Source organism: Polypterus senegalus, chromosome 3 (assembly GCF_016835505.1).
Source record: "Polypterus senegalus isolate Bchr_013 chromosome 3, ASM1683550v1, whole genome shotgun sequence".
Lineage (NCBI taxonomy): Eukaryota > Metazoa > Chordata > Cladistia > Polypteriformes > Polypteridae > Polypterus > Polypterus senegalus.
In genome coordinates, this window is record NC_053156.1 from 26411074 (window position 1) to 26431396 (window position 20323).

Genomic DNA, 20323 nt, shown 5'->3' on the forward strand with positions numbered 1-20323 from the left:
GACCAGAAAACAGGAGATAGAGCTGGAGGTAGCAGAGGTAAAGATGTGCACTGGGTGTGACGAGGATGGACAAGATTAGAAATGAGGACATTAGAGGGTCAGCTCAAATTGGACGGTTGCGAGACAGAGGCGAGATTGTGTTGGTTTGGACATGTGCAGAGGAGAGATGCTAAGGATAGAGGTGCCAGGGAAGAGGAAAAGAGGAAGGCCTAAGTGAAGGTTTATGGATGTGGTGAGAGAGGACATGCAGGTGATAGGTGTAACAGAACAGAAAGACATGGAAGAAGATGATCCTCTGTGGCAACCTCCAACGGGAGCAGCCGAAAGAAGAAGCTATAGAAAATGACATTTCTCTTTTGAAATAGTCACATTTTTGTCTTGGTCTCATAAAAATCTGCTTAACTCTTCCAACTTTATTTACATATTTTTCCTTATAACATTCAGTTAACGGATAGAAAAGGCAGCAGTTGTGAAAAGCAATACAGAAAGGAAGAATTAGAATAACCGGATTTGAGAGGTGGTCAGTCCACCATTTTTTTTTTTTTTTTTATCTACTTTTTATATTGGATATACAATACTTTACCAGATTTATGCACCTAGATTGGAGCCTTTCTGTCAAGTTCTTAAGCTTGTTGCAGCCCCCCAACTCGCTAAATACTTGTAATTTGATGGGACCTTTTCAGTCTGGTTTTAGAACATTGCACAACTGTAAAACTGCTCTGCTTTGGGCAACTAATTTGTTTATGGCAGCAGACACTGGACAAACTAGCATATTCTGTTAGACCTTAGTGCACCATTTGACACTGTCAGACATATCATGTTCTCCATTCTGGACAGTAAAATGTTATGTCTGGCACTGCCCTTTAGTGGTTTAAATCCTAGCTGACTGATAAACAAGAGGTTTAGTCTTGGCAAAAGCAGATCCAGCTCTGCGCTAGCCACACAAGGATGTCCTCAAGGCTCTGTCCTTGGCCCTCTGCTCTATCTGCTTTCCCTTGGCCATATTTGTAGCTGTGGACTGGGTTATTATTTTATGCAGATGATAATCAACTCTATTTCATATTTAAAAATGAAACTTCATCAGAGCTATCACAGCTCACAGTTGCCATGGTGAAATTAAAACCTTCTTCTTATGTTACATTGATTGAGCGCACTTTACATACAGAGTAAAAAAAAATAAAAAATTGAAATTTTTTAAATTAATTTGAAGCAAAGCTGAAGTCCTGCAAATTGACACTAAAGCACAACTTGAAGGAAATGAAAAATCCTCCTCAGACACACTCTATGGTGATCTCGTTAGATTTTTCTCTAACGCAAGGAATCTTGGTGTCATTTTTTGATTCCTCCCTTTCTTATTCCGCTCACATTGACCACATTAAGAAACTCTCTTGCTTCCACCTTCATAACATATCCCGTATTTGCTCATTCCTCTACTTCTCTAATGCTGCGAAATCTGTCCATGGTTTTATCACATCCTGCATCAATTATAGTAACCCCCTACTGACAGAGGCTGCTTCTAATCTTGTATCACGGTTCCAGTGGATTCAAAACTCTGCTGCAAGAGTCTTAACACAAACCAGCAATAGTGAGCACATCACACCAATCCTTCTTCACCTTCACTGGTTTCCTTTATCTTACAGGATTGAATTTAAAATTCTATTTTTAACCTAAAAAGATTTTAAACGGCTTGCTGTAGACTACATCAGTGACCGCCTCCATTGCTTTGCTCCTGTTTGCCCACTAAAGTCCTCTGATTCTGGTAGTGTTGTTGGGCCCCACACTCCCCTGCACTCTTATCGGTGACAGGACTTTCAGCTTTGTAGTTCCCAGACTTTGGAATGACCTCCCTGAATTATTTAAACTAGCTGACTCCATTCATTCATTCTTTTTTATTTATTCATTGTAATATTTCAGGAGGCATTTAACTTAACATTCTGCACCTTCTTTCAGTTTACCTCTCTGCCCAGATACTCGGCGTAATTTGTGTGTGTTACATCACAAATTCTTTCAGGCATTTCTTTCAGTATTGAACTTGGTGTGTTACTTTTTTTTTTTTTTTTTTTTTTGTCTTCTGTTTTAATGTTTGTATATCCTGTACATCCTGTACTTGTCTCTTTAATGTTCTATGCACAATTCCAATCAATGCTACATATACCCTTCAATTTAAATAAGAACATTAAGCATTGGAAAGGTGCTTTTTGAATATCATTCTTTGTAGTTCAGTTACATTTTGTGGTGAATGGCGATGGAGAGCTCTTTAAATCCATTACCCAGATTTTTATATATTATCAGGTTTAAGTCGGGAGTCATAACCTTAAGCCATTACATTGCTATACATGATGTTTAGAGTCCTTGTCATACATAGAGGTGAAGCACCTGAACATCTTCAGCCCTCTGATAGAGGGCTTCTGTTTCCCATCAGTTCTGACCCATAGCCCAGTCCCTGCTAAAATGCTAACGCCACCATTCTTCACAAAAGATCTGGTGTAATTTGTGTGGTGTGTTGTGCATTGCTTGGTTTTTGTTAAACCTATCTCTTCCAGTTCAATCCAAAATGTTTAGTCTTGGTCTTATCTGGGGGGAGTGGGGGTGGGGTGGTGGTAGAGAGACTTTTGACACGTGTCATTAAAAAATCTTCAAAGTGTATTTTCCCCAAAGGGAAAATTAGACTCTGGTACTTTTTCACAAAAGGCTACTTACTTTCTATATTGCCACAATGGACAAGTTTGTGTAAAGCTTGTGAAATTGTAACATGTAAAGACAGACTAGTCTTAACCATGAATACTTGTGAGTTCTTTAAAGTTATCATGGGCTTCTTGGTAGTTTTCCCTGATTTGATAGCCTCTTTTGAAAGAACCTTTTCTACCTTGGTGAATACTTTGTTGGCTTGCACTACAAGCAGTGGAATCCTCCAGGAACAGCCAGATTTATTCTGAAGTAATTGTAAACTGCTTCATTTGATGTCAGGTTGGGCCAATTAGCCTGGTGTGTTATCAAAAAGGTGATTAGTTGTACTTGAGCAAGTTTATAATAGTAACTCTAAAGGGCTAATCATTTATTCAAGCAAGTTTTTTTTTTTATTTTTTATTTTATTATAAACACACTAATTACATTTTATTGTACCTGAGCAGGGGTTGGGCTGTGTTAGCATATTTCTGCAAAGTAAAGGTGAAAGTGAATTCTGTGTCATTTAGTTTCTGAATTTTGTGTTAAGCAATTTATCAAATGTGGAAAAAGTGCCTGTGTTAAGCATTTTATGAAAGATTGTCTTTATTTTTACTTTGTAGTCTACTGGTGCCCAAGTGCAAGTGGCTGGAGACATGCTGCCAAACTCCACTGAGCGCGCCATTACAATTGCAGGGACACCACAGTCAATCATCGAATGTGTGAAACAAATTTGCGTTGTCATGCTGGAGGTGAGTTTGGTATACAGAGGTGCATGTTGTGTTCTTTGTTATGGAAACTTCTGTAACATTAGTCTATTAATTAGTTGCTCCTAATTAAAGGTATATTGGAATTTAAAAATTCACTTGAACACAGGGTTATAAAGCAAAAGTGGATTTAATAAATTATACATTAAGGCATAACAAGGCAACTTTGGAACGTGTGTTTTCTGCTTTCCCTGCTGACTCTTAGTTTTTATGTTGCAGTCCCCACCGAAGGGTGTCACTATCCCTTACAGGCCTAAGCCTTCTGGCTCTCCCGTCATCTTTGCTGGTGGACAGGTATGTGGCTTTTGTGTTTTGTGTACGTGGGCTTTAGAATTCAAGTCTTGCTTAAGGCAAAGTAATTGTTGTTCTTGCATGGGTTCCTGTTAATAGGAAATGGAGGGAAAAATTCTTAAGTTTGATGCCTTTTTAATAGCCTGATAGCCAACCTTCCCAAAATTTTACATTTGGGTGCCCCCCCCACCCCACCCTCCATCCCCACCCCACCCTCCTCCACCTACCACCTTTCTCATCATTTTATTTATATTTTTTCTCCTTTCCCAGCCTTCTTAAAAAGGGTGGTTATTTTATAACTGTGCTTTACTTCAGTGTTTTTCTTTTGCTGAAGTAGATGCAATTGTAGAAGAGGAACGAGTTAAATGGGAGTCATGCACTCCTGATGTTGCACTCTTCTGTCCACACACTTTTTTTTTCACTCTCTCTTTCTTTCTGTCTCTATGCGCTCAACCTCTAAATTTTTAATTAGGCTTTGAAAGAAATAATGCCCCTGTTTGCCACATTATTTTAAATGGCACCCTGTGCGTTTTTTTTCTTGTCTTTATTAAGCCCTTCGTGTATTGATAGTCCCTATGGGAGAAGCAGACTTACTAGGGTTTACTTTAAGTAAAAATCTTGGTTGCTGTGTGACGGCTAGGGCTTCCTTTGTCAAAGCCAGTATACCCCCACCAATCCCCAAGATGACTATGAAACAAATTCTTACAGCAATCCTGTTTGCATGATTAACGTTAGCCGCTAGAAAGTATGTCAAGGGGTGGGGCTGGTTTCTTCTGGGAACACCTTTTTCGTCCAGGCTTTCCTCCAGTGCATTTTTTTTGGCTGCAACGCTTTAATTTTGGGGTAGTAGTAGTAGTGGGTTGTGGGGGTTGGAAGCTACTCCTTTCCATGCCCTCAACTGGGTACTTTGTGGAAAAGTAGTGTGGGATGGGGGAGGTAGAGGTAATAATTGAACCTGCTGCAGCCTCCCCGTGTCAAGTAAATGGTGACGGCGCAGAAGCGCGTCAAGCCACCCTCCTGAACGTTTTGTTTTCTTTGCAGGCCTATACGATTCAAGGACAGTACGCCATTCCACATCCAGATGTAAGTGCTGGACTCCTTTACCTTTGCTGAAGGACTTGGGTGGTTGTTTATATTTTTATTTTATTTTATTTTAATGTTTAGCAAAGAGAAGTAGTAGTTAGTAGTAGTAGTAGAAGGGCTTTAACAGATTTTTACTCTTTTTATTCCCCCCCCTTTTTTTTTATTGCAGTCCAATCAGTGATAAGTTAGCCACCGTTAACTGTTATCTTTACAATCCCAAAAACGATCCCTTTTCTCCCTCCCCCATGTAAATTCCCTCATCTTGATTTGACCCTGCTTGAGTCTGTGCCTCCTTCTTTCTGTTTTCTATCTTTTGCCTTTCTTTCTCTCTTCAATGTGCTCACTGTTCTGGTCTGCTTTTAGTGCGTGATGTTTATAACTGATTTTTAAAATTTTTTTTTTTGTGTTATGTATATCATTTTTTGCATACTCCTTCTTACATGTTCTGTTATTTTGGTTTATTGATGTGGTGTTTTTTTCTTCCATTAATCAAGGATGGGTGGGTGCTTTACTAAACTGAGGATCTCATTGGTGAATTTGTTTGAAAATGTGACATGAATAGCAGTGTTTTGCAAATTTCAAAATACCATCATGTCATGCACTCCCAAAGTGTAATAGTTTTATTTCCAGCAACACTAGCATATTCACATTCAGTTCCCTCCATTTGGTTTTCCTTGGCTTTAGATAATTCAAAGCAGTCTCTTGACAGAACTGAAAACCAGTTGCTGTCTGGCTAGAGGTGACATTACGGAATCTTGACAATCCCACAGTGTATGTCAACCTGTTTTATTTCGATATATATTTAGTAGAAAGCCTTCTACAGAGACATGCAATGAAGTAATAAAATAACATTTTATTAGATGTGAAGCACAAAAGTTAACATAGTTGTGTTGATACCGTTGCTATGTTTTTTTTTCAGTGTCACAAGTAAAAGGTCTTCATTTTATTATTAAAATTAAGGGAACACTTGATCATCACAGGCTTAACACCAAGTCAGTTAAGCTTTAGTGATATCAATCTGTCCAGTTAGGAAGCATAAGTGATTGTGCGTCAATTTCATCTGCTTTGGTACAAATGAAAATGATCACAGGTGCACTGGAGAAGCAACTGCAAGACACCCCCAAAAAGGGAATGGTTTTGTAGGTGGTGACCTCGGACAATTGTCTCTCGTTAGCCTTCCTCACTGATTCTTCACTAGTTTTGCATTTTTGTAAGTGTTCCTTGTCGCTACTCCTAGCATGAGGCAATACCTGTAGCTGATCCAGGTTGCAAAGGTAGCCCAGCTCCTCCAGGACGGCATATTTTATATTTGCCATCACAAGCTGGTTTGCTTGTGTCTACCAGCACAGTGTCGAGCATGGAGGATATACCAGGAGACTAAGAGTTGGACAGGGCTGTAGAAGGGCATCATCCCAGCAGACCGAATGGTATCTGCTCCTTTGTAAAGATGCCCAGCATTATTAACTGAAGTTTGAATATTTACCCATTTATCAATTTGAATATTCAAACCTTTATTTTTTTGGGTAATTTGACAGCCGTATTACATAATGTTAACTTTCTGATGTTGAGCAAACTGGCTTGCAGATTCCTGTGCTAGGGGAAATGTAGTCACATGTCTGCATTCATGCCTGAAACCAGTGAAGTTTGACACGCCTGAGTTCTTCACAAAAAATCTCAATAGATCACTGTGAGTGCTAAGAAGTACAGATTTCAGGGAAGCAAGTACAGTGAACCCTCGTTTATCTCGGTTAATCCGTTCCAGACTCTACCGTGATAAATTAATTTTCGTGAAGTAGGATTCTTTATAAATCGAATATTTTCGCAGTTAGAGTATAGAAAACCTGATTACGAATTTCTAAATAAGTTTTTTAACATTAGAGCCCTCTAGACATGAAATAACACCCTTTAGTCACCATTACACTTGTATTACCCAATATATTAGACAAAATAAGAGCAAATGAGACATATTAGACGTTACAAATATCATATTGCTAGGCGCACTCGCCTTTTAAGGCGACCGACTTTTATCCTCAATTTTTGTGCGCTCCATGTGTACATCAGGCATGTAAGTGTAGGGGATGAGAACATCAAAGTGCCCATTCATAACATCTCCTGAACACCTAAGTTTTTTTTTTTAATCCCCTCAAGTGCCTGTCCAAAGTCGTACAATGTCAGCCCGAATCTGTACCGCTAAAGACGGAGTTTCATGCACTAAATAAGCTATAGATGAGAATAAGCAAGAACCATCTCCCCTGATATTTACTACGCGGTGAGGCATTTGTACTCCAACATTATTTCCAGCGACATAATTTTGTCTATTTTTCCAGCGCATCGCGCACAAAAGCAAGGGAACGATGAGAGCACCAGAACTCTGCTCACATCGTGTCGCTTCATACCTCAAGCCGCAAGTAGTAAGTCTGTAATAAGCAGAATACCACTACGCTTTGCACTCATGGGACGGAAGGACAATCCCGAACGCTTTTATATAGTAGATTATTGTACTGTACATTTAATTGCACACAAACACACACAGTTCTTACATACAACCACTAACTTATGAAGGCATGACCTCAGTAGGAAAGTCTTCAGAGGTGGTGCAGTAACTTCAGCAGGTGTGTTGTCTTCTTCCGCTGAAAGAGTACTAGGAGTAGGCAGTGTGTGTCTGGGTGCGCGACTGAAGAACATCTTGATAGGCAGTTGCTGGCGCTGTCTTTTCATATGCGTGAGGAGGCTTTTGTAGGGTATTGCCATCTTTAATCATATCCAAGAGTTTAACCTTCTCCTGGATAGTAAGCATCTTCCCCCGGCACTTCGTTTTATTGTCAGAAGGCTTAGAAAAAGCAGCACATTTAGCAACTTAGATAAAAGTTCTCAGAAAGCGCATGCGTAGTGATGTAATCGTGTATGAGAAAAAAATTGCGATAGAGTGAAGCCGAAAAAGTCGAAGCGTGATATAGCGAGGGATCACTGTATTTTATAAGACTTCTTCTTTGGAGAAATTAAGATTTTAGTAGTTCTGCACTGTATACTACTACAGTGGCAGCCTTTGCTGGCGGCAAAGGTACATTAAAGGTAAATGTTGATCTATAAATGTGTTTGAATGTGCAATATTTAGATATATTGTGTAACATTTAGATTCTAGATTCTAAATAGACTCTATTTTTAGTGTTCCTTTTTTTTTTTTTTGAAAAAGTATTCTTTTTAAGCTAAAAGAAGTTAAAAGTTAAATGCTGGAGATCAGTCAATGTCCTGTTAATTACAGATTGTGTAATGTTTAGATGCTGCTCCTGAGCCGCAAGTCATAGCTTTGGTGATAATTATTTGTTTGATTGTTCTATGCCAATTAAAATGTATAAAAATGTCATTCTTGCATCTATACTAATAAAAGGCAAAGGCCTCACTGACTCGCTGACTGACTGGCTGACTCACTCAACACTAATTCTCCAACTTCCTGTGTAGGTAGAAGGCTAAAATTTGGCAGGCTCATTCCTTACAGGTTACTTACAAAAGTTAAGCAGGTTTCATTTTGATTCTACGCATAACGCTCATGACTGAATCCTACTTACGTACATATATACATCCATAGCCTGCAGATCGGTCGTGTGAGGCGGCATTGCGTCCCGCATCCCCACACCTCCCACGTAATTGACTGCCTGCTCATATAAGGCCGTCCATCGCGCCAGTCTCTTCATTCCCTTCCTTGGTTCGCCACGGTATTCACGTCTCCCTGCTGATAACTGCAACCTTTTTATTTAATCTACGGCTTCTCCGCTGTTGTTCGTTTATTACGATATAGTTATTGTGTAGGTATTTTGGACTTGGTTTACTGTTCAGGTACCTATTTCCTTTATCGTTCCAACCGTAACCCCATTAACATGTCTATCGAGGTGATCACCATCGATCAAAGAACTGTCACTTACCGAGTGGTTTCCATGCCCGGAAATGCCACCTGCCTTTTACGTTGTCTGTGTTACATATTGTACGGCCATATCAGGCTCAATCTTTTTATCCGGAAGAACATTGTGTCTTATGTATTGAATGACTGGGACAGGTTCAAGGTGTGGACTGATGACGGTACAGGAGATAATTATACTACACGGGGGCACTAGAAGAGTGAAATGCTTAAGCCCTTCACCTATGGTTCTGCATGTGAGTTGATGGCTGCCGCTGAATTGTTCGGTTGTCGCTTTCAAGTGTACCGAAATGGCCAAATATTTTACACCTTTTGAGAACCGCCACTGCCTCTTAAACATCTTAGATTCACAGGTGACGATTTCAGTAGTGGACACTTTGATGTTTATGAATGTTTCAACTCTCAAAAGCTGGATGTGAAGTTATCAATGAAGCCGGTTGCATGCTTACAACGCTTGACAGATGCCGAATGTCACTTCAACACAAGTCCTGCAAATACTAACATAATTGAAACAAACCATGCAACTCAAACCGATTATGACAGCAGCAATCCAAGCTGTGAGAAAACAGTAAACGGGAGGCGTGTCGGATGTTGTGGTACATTTTCTGATGCAGCTAGACAGAAACAATTTTGTGACGCTGCCGCCAAATACTTGCAGAAAAATCCACAAGTTCATAGACACGCTGTCACTAAATACTCTCAGGCAAATCCACAAGTTAATACCGGGAATGCCTGTTAAACATCTTAAGATTCACGAGTAGCAATTTGGGTAGTGAACACTTCGATGAATGAAACCTGTTATCTTTACAACAGTTGACAAACGCAGAATGTAACTTGAACACAACACGTCCTCCAAATACAAACCTGATTGAAAGAAATAAAGATAATCAATTCCTTGATGACAGCAGCACTCATAACCGTGACAATTACATTGACAATCATGTTGTGTTATTTTTAAAATGTTTCCTTTTCTTTTTCATAACTTTTAACACACTACTTCTCTGCTGCAAAGCGTGGGTATTTTGCTAGTTAGAATATAAAAGTTAATATTTTGATACCACCTTTATATGGTAATGTTCCATCATGGTTTAAATCTATTATACAGTGATTTATAATATTGAAGCCTAACGTAAAAATGATATTGCAAATTGCAGTATCTGTCAGGAAAATCTCTTGGGTATTTTCCCGAAATAGTTTAGCCCTCATGTGGGCTGAAGTTAGACTGGAAAGGTCTTAGTTTTGCTTGCAGTTCTTTTTTTTTTTTTTTTTTTCTTTCCAGTCTTTCTCTTCCATCCTCTCCCTCACACAAATTATGAGATGCACCAACCTAACATTTTGATCATTAAGAGTCATCTGTTCTACTTTGAATGTGTAGGTGTGTTTTGTATTAGATTGGTTGTGTGCTATTTGGGAATGCTTTTCTTGAAGGGTAAGTGACTTTTGAGTATATATTTAAAAAATATTACTTGGTCAATTTGTTGTGCCAGGTTGAAGCAAATGGTAGAAATATAGCTGTCTGCTTCACACATCTTTTCAGCTATTCATTTATTTAATCCAGGTTAGAAGCCATACTTGAGCATGTCAAAAAGATATAAACCAAATCAAAGCATTTAAATCAGGGAGCAGAAAGCACTACATTTTTAAGATGTTGTAACATTTTTTTTTTCCCTTGTAACAAAACAGTTGTGCCAACTTGTCTTGACTCTCTGTGCTATAAAAGAGTGTTACATTTTCAATATATTGTGCTGTACAGATTTACTTGTGAGGTTCTTTTCTGTGTATTACCTTGTAGAATGTTTGCTTGATATCTTCACACACATTCTAATTATATTGTTTTCTCAATTCTTTTGACCCATTATACTTTTAGTAGTCTGTGGCTCTGTTACACTGTCACTGTCCCATCCAGTCATGTTTGTGTTTTTTTTTTTTTTTGTTTTTTTTTTGAAGTGATAGCGTGAAAGGAATTAAAGAGAGGTGCACTGGACCTAGATTTTTCCTGTCTGCCTACCTATTAATTCTTAAATTCATGATTATGGATTTTTTTATGTTCAGTATTCAATATTTATGCCTATAACTTCAGTATATAAATAAGAAAGTGATACTTAAACTCTGAATCACTGTGTGTGTGGGGTGTGCTTGTTTTCTTCGCCAAATCACTTTTTAAATTGCCGGGAATATTTTAAGGTTGGGATTGGCCTGGAAACTTCTTAACTGCATTGTTTTTGCTTTTGAATAGTCTTTAAAATTTGACCAGTAATCGGATACATTTTCCTTTTGTAGCTTACAAAACTGCACCAGTTGGCCATGCAGCAGAATCCATTCCCACTGACTCCTGGAAGTACTGGATTCACTGGTAGGTAGAAATAAAGTTAAAGTGGCAATGATTTACACTGTACTTGGTCCCTTTTTGGTGGTTTTTCCCATTTTTAAAATTAGGTAATTTTCCTGTGAGAAAGCAGTTTTGAAATATTTTCATCCTTTTTGTAGATGTGATTATGGATAAACTTTAATTTAACTATTGAAAAATGTTCAAGCATTCATGTAAATGTCTTTTCTGTTTAGATGGTTGGGTATTAAGTTCCCCAAACAGGTATTTAAATTCAGTACCATGAATGAGGTTCTTTGTAATTGTTTGTGTGTAAACCTAATTTTAGAGGGTCAAAAGTGCATTGGAAAGGGTAATTTTCAGTTGGTTGAATCAGTTTTCTAACAATATCCAAAGCATAATGTGCGTGTTTTCTTCTTTACAACTCCTCACCCCCCTGATCCAGTGTCAACACAGTTTTGACCATACACTACTTTGGAGCCCAACGTTTTCACCCTGGGAGCATTTTTTTTTTCCTCTACCTTTTTATACCAGAATGAGTTTAAGGGACAATTTGATCCCCTGGTGGCTCAGTGCAAATGAAACGCTACAGTAGGAGAGAAGCTTAAAATGACTTGCATTGGCATTGCAGGGTGATGCTGGTAATGTGTATTTGCAGGGCTATCTACAGAACCATTACAAAGATCATTCCAACTGAAATTATTTTTATAATGCATCCTTAAGAAGCGCATAATGATTGCATACCATTTGGGTTAGCATAGCTTGTTGCGACTTCTAACCCACACTCGTTCCTTTTTTTTTTTTTTTTTCCCTAAAATATCCTGAAGTCTATCTACCAAAAATGAATCTCTTCTCTGCATGTCTTTGATTCTCTGTGAAGAAAAGCTTTATTGATTCAGTGATGTTTCCCTCCTCTGCATTTATCTGCACCCCCATTTTCTAAATTTAAAAACTAACTTTAAAACTAGCACCCACCATGCCTTAGAATGAATTATGCACCAGTCATGACCTGCATGGCCAGACTTCACTAGTTGACAATCTTTTAAACACTTGATTCTAGTTAATGAATGCAAAGTGACTGTACATTTAGTCCCAGACTTTTGTGTATGGCTAAAGTGTGCCCTGCTGTATTATATAATCAAAAGTAAAGATTGGCTTTTCCATAGCAAGTGGTTTAAATTTTCAATACTTTGTATGGTATTCATGTCGATCTCAGTACTTTGTAGAACATTAGAAAAATTTTGTTGAGAATGTACCTTTCCGCTCATCAAGCTCATCCATCCTAATTACCAAGAATGTCCAGTTTAGATTTAGATTTGAAGGTTCCCCAAGTCCTTCTCCCTACCCCACACTTTTTTTTTTTTTTCCCCACTTTATAACAGTGAGTTTAAAGGACAGTGTCACCTGGTGGCTCAGTGCAAAGGCGCTGCCTGGATGTAGTTAATAATGGGTCCACTATGGGGTACTTTCCATTTTTCAGATCTCCCACTGGGTATTCATATCTTAACATTTTTACTTGCTACATACATTACTTTAGTTAAATTTCATTCTGCCACAAATGCAAATGTGTCCAAGCCTGTATGCTGTCCAAGTCACTCGATTTGGCCGATGCAACATCATCTGACCTTGTACTTCATTTGCTAGATGATTCATTACTGACTGTAGGACTTCATAAATTAAGTGTAGCAGCACAGCCAGGTTCAGCTTGACCAGTTACAGTTGCACCACTTCTCATTGGAGACATTGAAATCACCATATAGGGAGGGGGAACAGGTAGTATGAGGTTCAGCACAATTGTAGTTTTGCTCAAACTCAATGAGGATAGATTAATCATTATCTGGAGATCAGTATGTATTTCTTAAAACATTGCAGTCATTTCTTATTAAGGTGAGGTTCATGGTGGATGGAAACTGCCAACTTGCCTCCTTGGGAACTTAACTCCTGCCATAGTGAGATGAAAAATTAAGACCTCAGAATCAGGAACTTCACACTCAAAGGCCTCCACTGTGTGCAGCAGTTTACTATGATCAACGACCATGAATATTTGCTGACCGGAGGTTTATAATTAAGTGTAGATAGAAAGTGCCTGTTATCAACAGTTGAGACTTGGCTGCCATCATAATAGGACCTGCTTAGCCCTGCTGGAATTCTAGTGAAATTTATGGGGTCTGTGAGTAGTTCTTTGTTTTATTTCTTCAGCTTCCTTTAGCTATGGAAAAACAATCAAACCTGCATAGTTGGCCCAAATAATGGTGTGCAGCGGTATACCTGGACCCTGTAAGGTGGGCAGTGGCAAGGCTGCTTGCTTCCACCATTCCATCCACCTAGATTGTTAGCTAACAAGTATGTCCCATTATTTCATTGTCATAGTTTGTAAGAACAATCAGTTTCTGCTTATTCAACGTCCCTGTTGTTCATATTCCTTCAACTAAGAAAAGCGGTTCCTTGCTTTAAAACTGAATTTATCTTGTATTTCTTTAGTTTAGGCAACTGCCCAAATACTTGATTCTCAAATTAAACAATTAATAATTTTGCAACATCAACTTTTTATCCAGCATTTTGTAAAGGTGTTTTTTTTTATTTATTTACATACATATCTATCTATATCTATCTAAGATATATATCTGTTCATGTAGCACATATGGGATCATTAAATAAACAGAAGGTTGTCCAGGCCTACCAAATTGCTGCCGCGTCAGAATTGCCATTTCTCATTTTTTGATGTCCTCTGCAAATCGATGTAATTTTTAAAATAATCAAAAAGATTGAAAGTCTAATGATATAAAAACAGATCATGGAACCCAGGTTATGGCATCAACCCATATGGAGCAATGTCACTTTTCTTGGTATACTATCACCAGCTACAGTGTGTGTGTGTATGTATGTATCTGTATGTAATACTTGCAAAGCAAGTTGTCTTCAAATTTATTTCCAGTTAGTTTCCTTAGTCTTAAATAGAATAAGTAAGGCTTTGTGGCTTGTAAATACTGGGATCTGTTTTTGTGGGTTGGAATCACATTTTTTTTAATGTTCCAGTCAGTGTTGGTTTGTGTCATCTGAACTGATTAATGGAATATGCTTACTAAAGATTTACACATTTCTCTAAGAATACTGCTATAATCCCATCAGGTCTTATTTATCGTTGAACAGATGTATTACTAAAGCACATGTAAATCCTTTTGACTTAATTGTTAAACACAATGCTCTTTTCTTGCATCTCTGTTTTACAATATGGAACAAAATCTTAATTGCACCAAGTGTGTTCCAGCTATGAGTTGAAAGGACTTTGTTTAAAGTGTTCTAGCTCTCAAATATATCTGATTATTTTGAATACTTTGCAGTTAAAAGGCGAATTCCATGACATGACCTCCTGGCATTCATATGGGATTTTTCAGGTGTATGAATTCAGCATTTGTGTTTGTTCCTTAACCAGTGCTAATATGCAACTCTTTACCAAATAAAGTGCCAGTTTTAAAATCTCAGAAAAGCAGTAATATTGTTCATCTATGTGGGACTGGTCTTGCACTTCCTTTCCGGTTAAACCCCTTTCCTTTAGATCTTATGCTTTGTCCATCCTCCTCCATTTTGTCCTACCTTGCGTTCTCATCCCCATGCACCCATGTCCATTGCTCTTTTTGCCCACAAAAAAGCAACAAAATATTGAATTAAAATATGGGCAGCAGTTCTTCGAATATGCAGATCTTTACAGGGAAATTGTTCAGGTACTTCTCCTTTGATGCTGAATATAAAGGTCTTGCATGTGATTTTGACACTGGTAAAAATGTGACTTATGAATGTCATCACAATGAGCACAGTACATAAGGATGCAGTTTTCAGCTACAGAGAGAACCAAAAACCTGAATTTTTATTTTATTGTATTCTAAAACTAAGGTGAGCTAGACAATGCAAGTAAAACAGTTATAAGTAGCTGCAAGAATGCATGTTGACCCTGTGGTCTCTGCATTTTAGCACTTCTAGGCCATGCCATGGTAAAGCTTCATCTAGAGAGGAAGGATTGTCCTCCCAGATCATAACCAATTGAATCCATCATGTCGGAGATACAAAATCAGCTTTAGCCCTTTTCCTCATCAATGCAGCCTTTGCAACCTTCAAGCATACATTCAACAACTAATCCGGAAGTGGCTAAGAATTGTGATTGGTACCAGGTCTGCTTAAAAAGAAATGACTGACAATATTTATGAAATAGATAGATACTTTATTAATCACACCATTTAACAAAGTCTTTGATTAGCTTCCTGTACTCCTCCTCCTGCCCACTCCTGATGCAGCCCACAATAGCAGTGTCATCAGCGATCTTTTGCACGTATAATAAAAAGAGAAGGGGTTTTGCCTATGGCAGTCTTGTTCTGCGTGTCTATTTATGTAATGTATACATTGTTTAGATATAAGCTTATTTTCTTAATTTTTTGTCAAGTTTTTTTTTTTTTTTTTTTTTTTTATATAAATGGGTAAAAATAGGTATGTTTTGAAATAATTTTTGGAACATGTAGCACCAGGTTTAAGAACTAAAAAATTGGAACAAAAGAATTTGTTCAATTAGAATTCTAGAATTTAAATTGGGTATGGAGAGGAAGCTGTTTTATATATGTGTAGTATTCAGTGTTCTAGTTGTCTAGTATGTCTTTGAGATTTGGCACAGTTTTAAAGTATTGGAACCATTTATTCAGAGAACATCTGAATGTGTAGTGTGACATATCAGTTTGGCTAAGCAAGACAAAGGAAACCATTTTTTTTAATTATGTGAATTAGTTTGTATGAAGGAATGTTTCTTACAAAATATATTGAAGTGTGACAAATATCCATGCATATGTGTCCCTAAGTATGTAGTTTTGTTGTACATTTTTTCACTCACTTCAGTGGTCTTGCTACTTGAAATGAAAGCTGTTTGTCACATTTTGCAATGAGAACACCAGCCTCAAAATTTTGATCCCATGGTAGCCATTGAGCTATCGGGATATAACTTTATTCATGTATGTTATCTCCCTCTTGTAAGATCAAGGCCCCTTTCTTAGATTAGTGATTAGATTGATAGGTTTCAGGATGTTCTATAGTCTACTGGTAACCCAACCAGGTTTCCCATGTTCTTGAAGAATGATATTGCCTTTTTTTTTTTTTTTATTCCATTATAGACGCTTACTGGTCCTGTATGCTATTATGACTTGTCTATATTAGATGTTTTAGAAAGCTAATATAAAAGCACTTGTTAGTTAACAAATAATCCTAATGTAAGATTAATTTTAAATAGATCATCAAATAGATCATCAAATAGATAATTGTTTTGTGCAATTTTTCATCTGCTGGTTAGTTGATTCCTATTCCGTTCAAGATAAAGCTAATAATGTGTCTTAATTTAGCAGGAATGGATGCCTCAGCACAGACTAGTTCTCATGAACTCACCATTCCAAATGATGTGAGTATCTGATCCATTTTTGTTTTTTGTTTTTTTTTGTACAAATGTGTTTTTTCTTTGACTGGAATATTTATGTATCATTTTTATCCCTCAATAGTTGATCGGATGCATCATTGGTCGACAAGGCGCCAAAATAAATGAGATTCGCCAGATGTCCGGTGCCCAGATCAAAATCGCCAACCCGGTAGAGGGCTCTTCTGACAGGCAGGTCACGATCACTGGCTCCCCAGCTAGCATCAGTTTGGCAGAGTACCTCATTAATGCCAGGTAAGGGACTATAAGTAAACAGTGAGTATGGGTCTTCTGGCTTCTCTTAATTAAAACAGGGAAAGTTTGGGATATTTACATGGTAAATAGTTGGCCTGCATAGTACTACATAGGTTTAAGTAAATAAAATTTATTTATTATATATTTTAAAAATTATTTATTTTTTGAATTCTACTTAATCTTGGTGTATTTAATATTTACTGAGCTATTGCAGGCTGGGGTTTTTTTTTTTTTTTTTTTTTCTGTTTCTCAAAGGCAGTCTCTTCAGTAAAGCTTTACAGGACACCCAATCCCCCCTCTCTTGAAGTGGTACACCTCCACAAAAGTGTCTACCTAGTTCCTTGTTGCTCTCATTTTTATTAGTTTCACTGTGTGAAGCAAAGGAACATTTCAGTAAAAAATTTTAAGCTCTACTCTTCCTGTTTTGCTGCAGCAGAAATCCACTGTTAATGTTTTATTCTGTACAATACCCAGTTATGCAAAACCTAAAATCAGTTTCTGCCAGCAGTCAGTGTTTATTTTATAGTGGTTCACTCACAGGGTATGTCATGCAGTATTTTTCACTATGATAAACACAGACAGATTTTTCAGACATACAGTATATCATTTGCTTTACCATGCCACCATTTTTTAGTATAGTTAACTGTGCTGCTTCAATCTTTGTGATTAACACTAACGTGCAGGCGCCCAGTGCCTTACAATTTTATAGCCCACACTAAGAAAGATGGACATGATCAAGAACACGCTTTCAGGGTTAAGTGATAGAAGAATTTGATTATTTCTTTCTTGTCTAAGCCCCACACCTCAAACCTGCTTGCTTGTGTCCATCCATAAGGCAGCTATAGTTGATCAAAATATTACCATGGATATTTCACTTTGTTTCTTATGGGTTAATCATTATCACTTATTGGCTAAATTAAAACATTTATAAAGAAAATGATACAAGTAAAATTAATTTCTGTCTCAGTCCTTATCAGTATGACCATGGCAAAGAACCATCCTGCTAAAGTTTCCATTTAAGCTGCAGCAATTTGACCAAAAAAATAACTTGTCTTGATTAGGGCATAAAGATAGGCAGGTTAAGAGACTTGCTCAGGCTCACAACACTGTTTCAGTTTAGGCTCCCTGTCAGTGGCTGCAAGGCTTGCTTGACATAAATACATTTATATTATCAAATGTAATGCTTAATTATTTAACCTGCCAGATAAAATCTAAATCGAGGAGGGGCGCCACCAAATGTATAGAAAAACATTTAATAAATCATGTTAGAGGTATTCTGTAAAATCTTACTAATATTTTACTAAACCATAATATAGTGGGACATGTGCACATGCCTTCGCCCATATGAGCGGGTGAAAGAACAATTATGATAAATTATCAATAACACCACCTACATATTAACAGGCTCAGTCTCAGTACAATTTTTTTTTTTTTTTTGGTCTTGCCATTCACAAGATCCATGAAATATCTTTCCCTGACTTCATTATGTGTCTACCCTAGGTTTATTTCTAATTTCCCTTACATTAAACATTGGTGTTCAACCTTATTTGCTGCATACAAGTAGGGTGGTATTTAGGGATTTTTTTTTTATTATTTTAAGTGGTGTTCACATATATATTTTAAACATTTCATTAATTTGTGTGCATCAGTTGAAGTTTGTTTTAAAGATTAACCTTTGAAATCTGTGTTTTTGCCAGAATATTTAAATTTTAAAATATTTAAAAATGCACATTTTATAACTTTCAATTTTAAATTCTCGAGACATTCTGTAAATCGTTCTGATGTTAGGAGTACATTGTTCTAATAGCATGTTTGATTTAGCAGTGCCTTTTGCATGCTAAACAAGCCGTCACTGGGAATCGTTAAAGTCCATGTCACATTAATCTATGTACTTTCCTACAGGATTGATCCCCCCACTGACTTCATATACATAATCTTAGCAAGTTGGAGGCATTTGCAATACATTTCTGTGACTGCCAGGTGCCTAGTCTCAAATACCCAGCAACCTAGTCCGGCTAGTGTGTAGTTTTGCTCTGTCAAAATTTAACCGGTTTTATTTTGTCTTAACATGCAGTAGTTTTAATCAGTTTGCTTGGGCTTTGGCTATTGAATAAGTTTGAGCTTGTAATACTTTGGAAATGTAAAACTTTGTTGGAAAGTTGTCACACAGTTGGGTAATTTGACATGTCCAGCGGTTTCTAGTCCTGCATATGGATATTCTGGGGTGGCAAGATGTGACATCTCATTTGACTAGATGTTGCTTAAGGTGAAGCTTTTGTGAACAATTCTGATAATGTCTGTTTCTGTAAATGTGATCCTCCATGAATGTAAATTTAGATGAGAGTAATTTATAGGCTTACTCACAAGTTTAAAATAAGTCACTAAAAGATGCAAAGCAAAGTGCTATGAAAAGCACCTTAAATGCAGACTTTGTGGAATTAAGGAAAAGAGTTTGCAATAGATGGCTCCACTAAAAGTCTATTTTTAGTAAACTGAGAGGGAATTCTAATGCAGGAATGTAAATGTTCTTCAATGCTTTAGAGACTCAAGCTGAGCTCAAGTAAAACATTGAAGCAGTGTCAATGTTGCAAAACTGCTTACTACATACAATTTTTTTTCCCCCCATGTTCTCATTAATCCTGAAGTAACTCTCGAGTGTACCAGCTCAGTGAGGTTTAAATGATCACAGAGTGGGTTTGTTAGACTTAACAGGAGGAAGAGTGTGGTTACTCTTTACATAAAGCAGCGAATGGCTATCATTTAAAACTGTCGTAAGTGGACAGCTGTGGCAATCTAGCTTTAAGACCTATAAACTGTAGGAATATTTTTGTTTTAAAAGTACAGCAATTCCTAAAACACATTTTGTGAAAGCTTATTGATCATTGACCAATTTGAAGTATTAGCTTGATTGTGTAGGATGGTGTTCCCAAAGGCCCATATAGTACTCAAGATAGGATTCTGTAAACGTGGCATATCTGAGCTTTCAATTTTGGGGTATGTTTTGTTTTTAGTGTTAATTGAGAGAATAAAGGTCACAATGTATGTATCCTTGGGCTTTTGTTGAAAATGATTGAGTAGCTGCATCTCTTGGGGAGTAGGTAAAATTGGATTTTTTATTCCACTTGTTTTTCTCCCATTGGCAACAGGAAAAGGTTATTTTCTGAAATGTTAATGACCATGCTGGCCTTGGTCAGGCTCGGTTGATCAATTAGATTAACTGTTTACCGTGCAGACATTTAAAGCCTCATTGAAATAAGATTTATAAAAATTTCATCTACATATGCTATACATCTGTCTACTTTAATTTTTATAATGTCTTTGGTAAGTTTGTTGCAGAAGATAATAGCTTTAAGATTTTATACTTGGACAGTAGAACCGAAATAAAGAGATCAGTTCTAAAAAGTATTGCAATTTTCATTTGGACCAATGGATTTTTGTCTTCTAGTGCTGCTAGTTTTCTCTGAAGTAGACCTTTTTTTTTCTGCGGCACATTTAACCCTTATGCTGTGCAGTCCATATGGCCACAGAATATTGGGAGATTTGACACTTTATTTGCACATTACAAAATGAGACTCTACCTC

General features: G+C 37.3%; 1 protein-coding gene across 8 annotated transcripts in view; it reads left to right on the forward strand.

The window, feature by feature from the left end:
* The window catches only part of pcbp2 (poly(rC) binding protein 2), a 44535-nt gene that overhangs the window by 15805 nt on the left and 8407 nt on the right, over window positions 1-20323 (forward strand). For 5 of the 8 annotated variants that reach the window (XM_039746834.1, XM_039746835.1, XM_039746837.1 and 2 more), the window contains 6 exons: window positions 3288-3416; window positions 3651-3725; window positions 4764-4805; window positions 10999-11071; window positions 16420-16475; window positions 16573-16742. In XM_039746834.1, coding sequence (XP_039602768.1) covers window positions 3288-3416; window positions 3651-3725; window positions 4764-4805; window positions 10999-11071; window positions 16420-16475; window positions 16573-16742 — 545 coding nt within the window. The remainder of the gene's footprint in view (window positions 1-3287; window positions 3417-3650; window positions 3726-4763; window positions 4806-10998; window positions 11072-16419; window positions 16476-16572; window positions 16743-20323) is intronic. The other 3 variants (XM_039746831.1, XM_039746832.1, XM_039746833.1) reach the window with 3 other exon arrangements.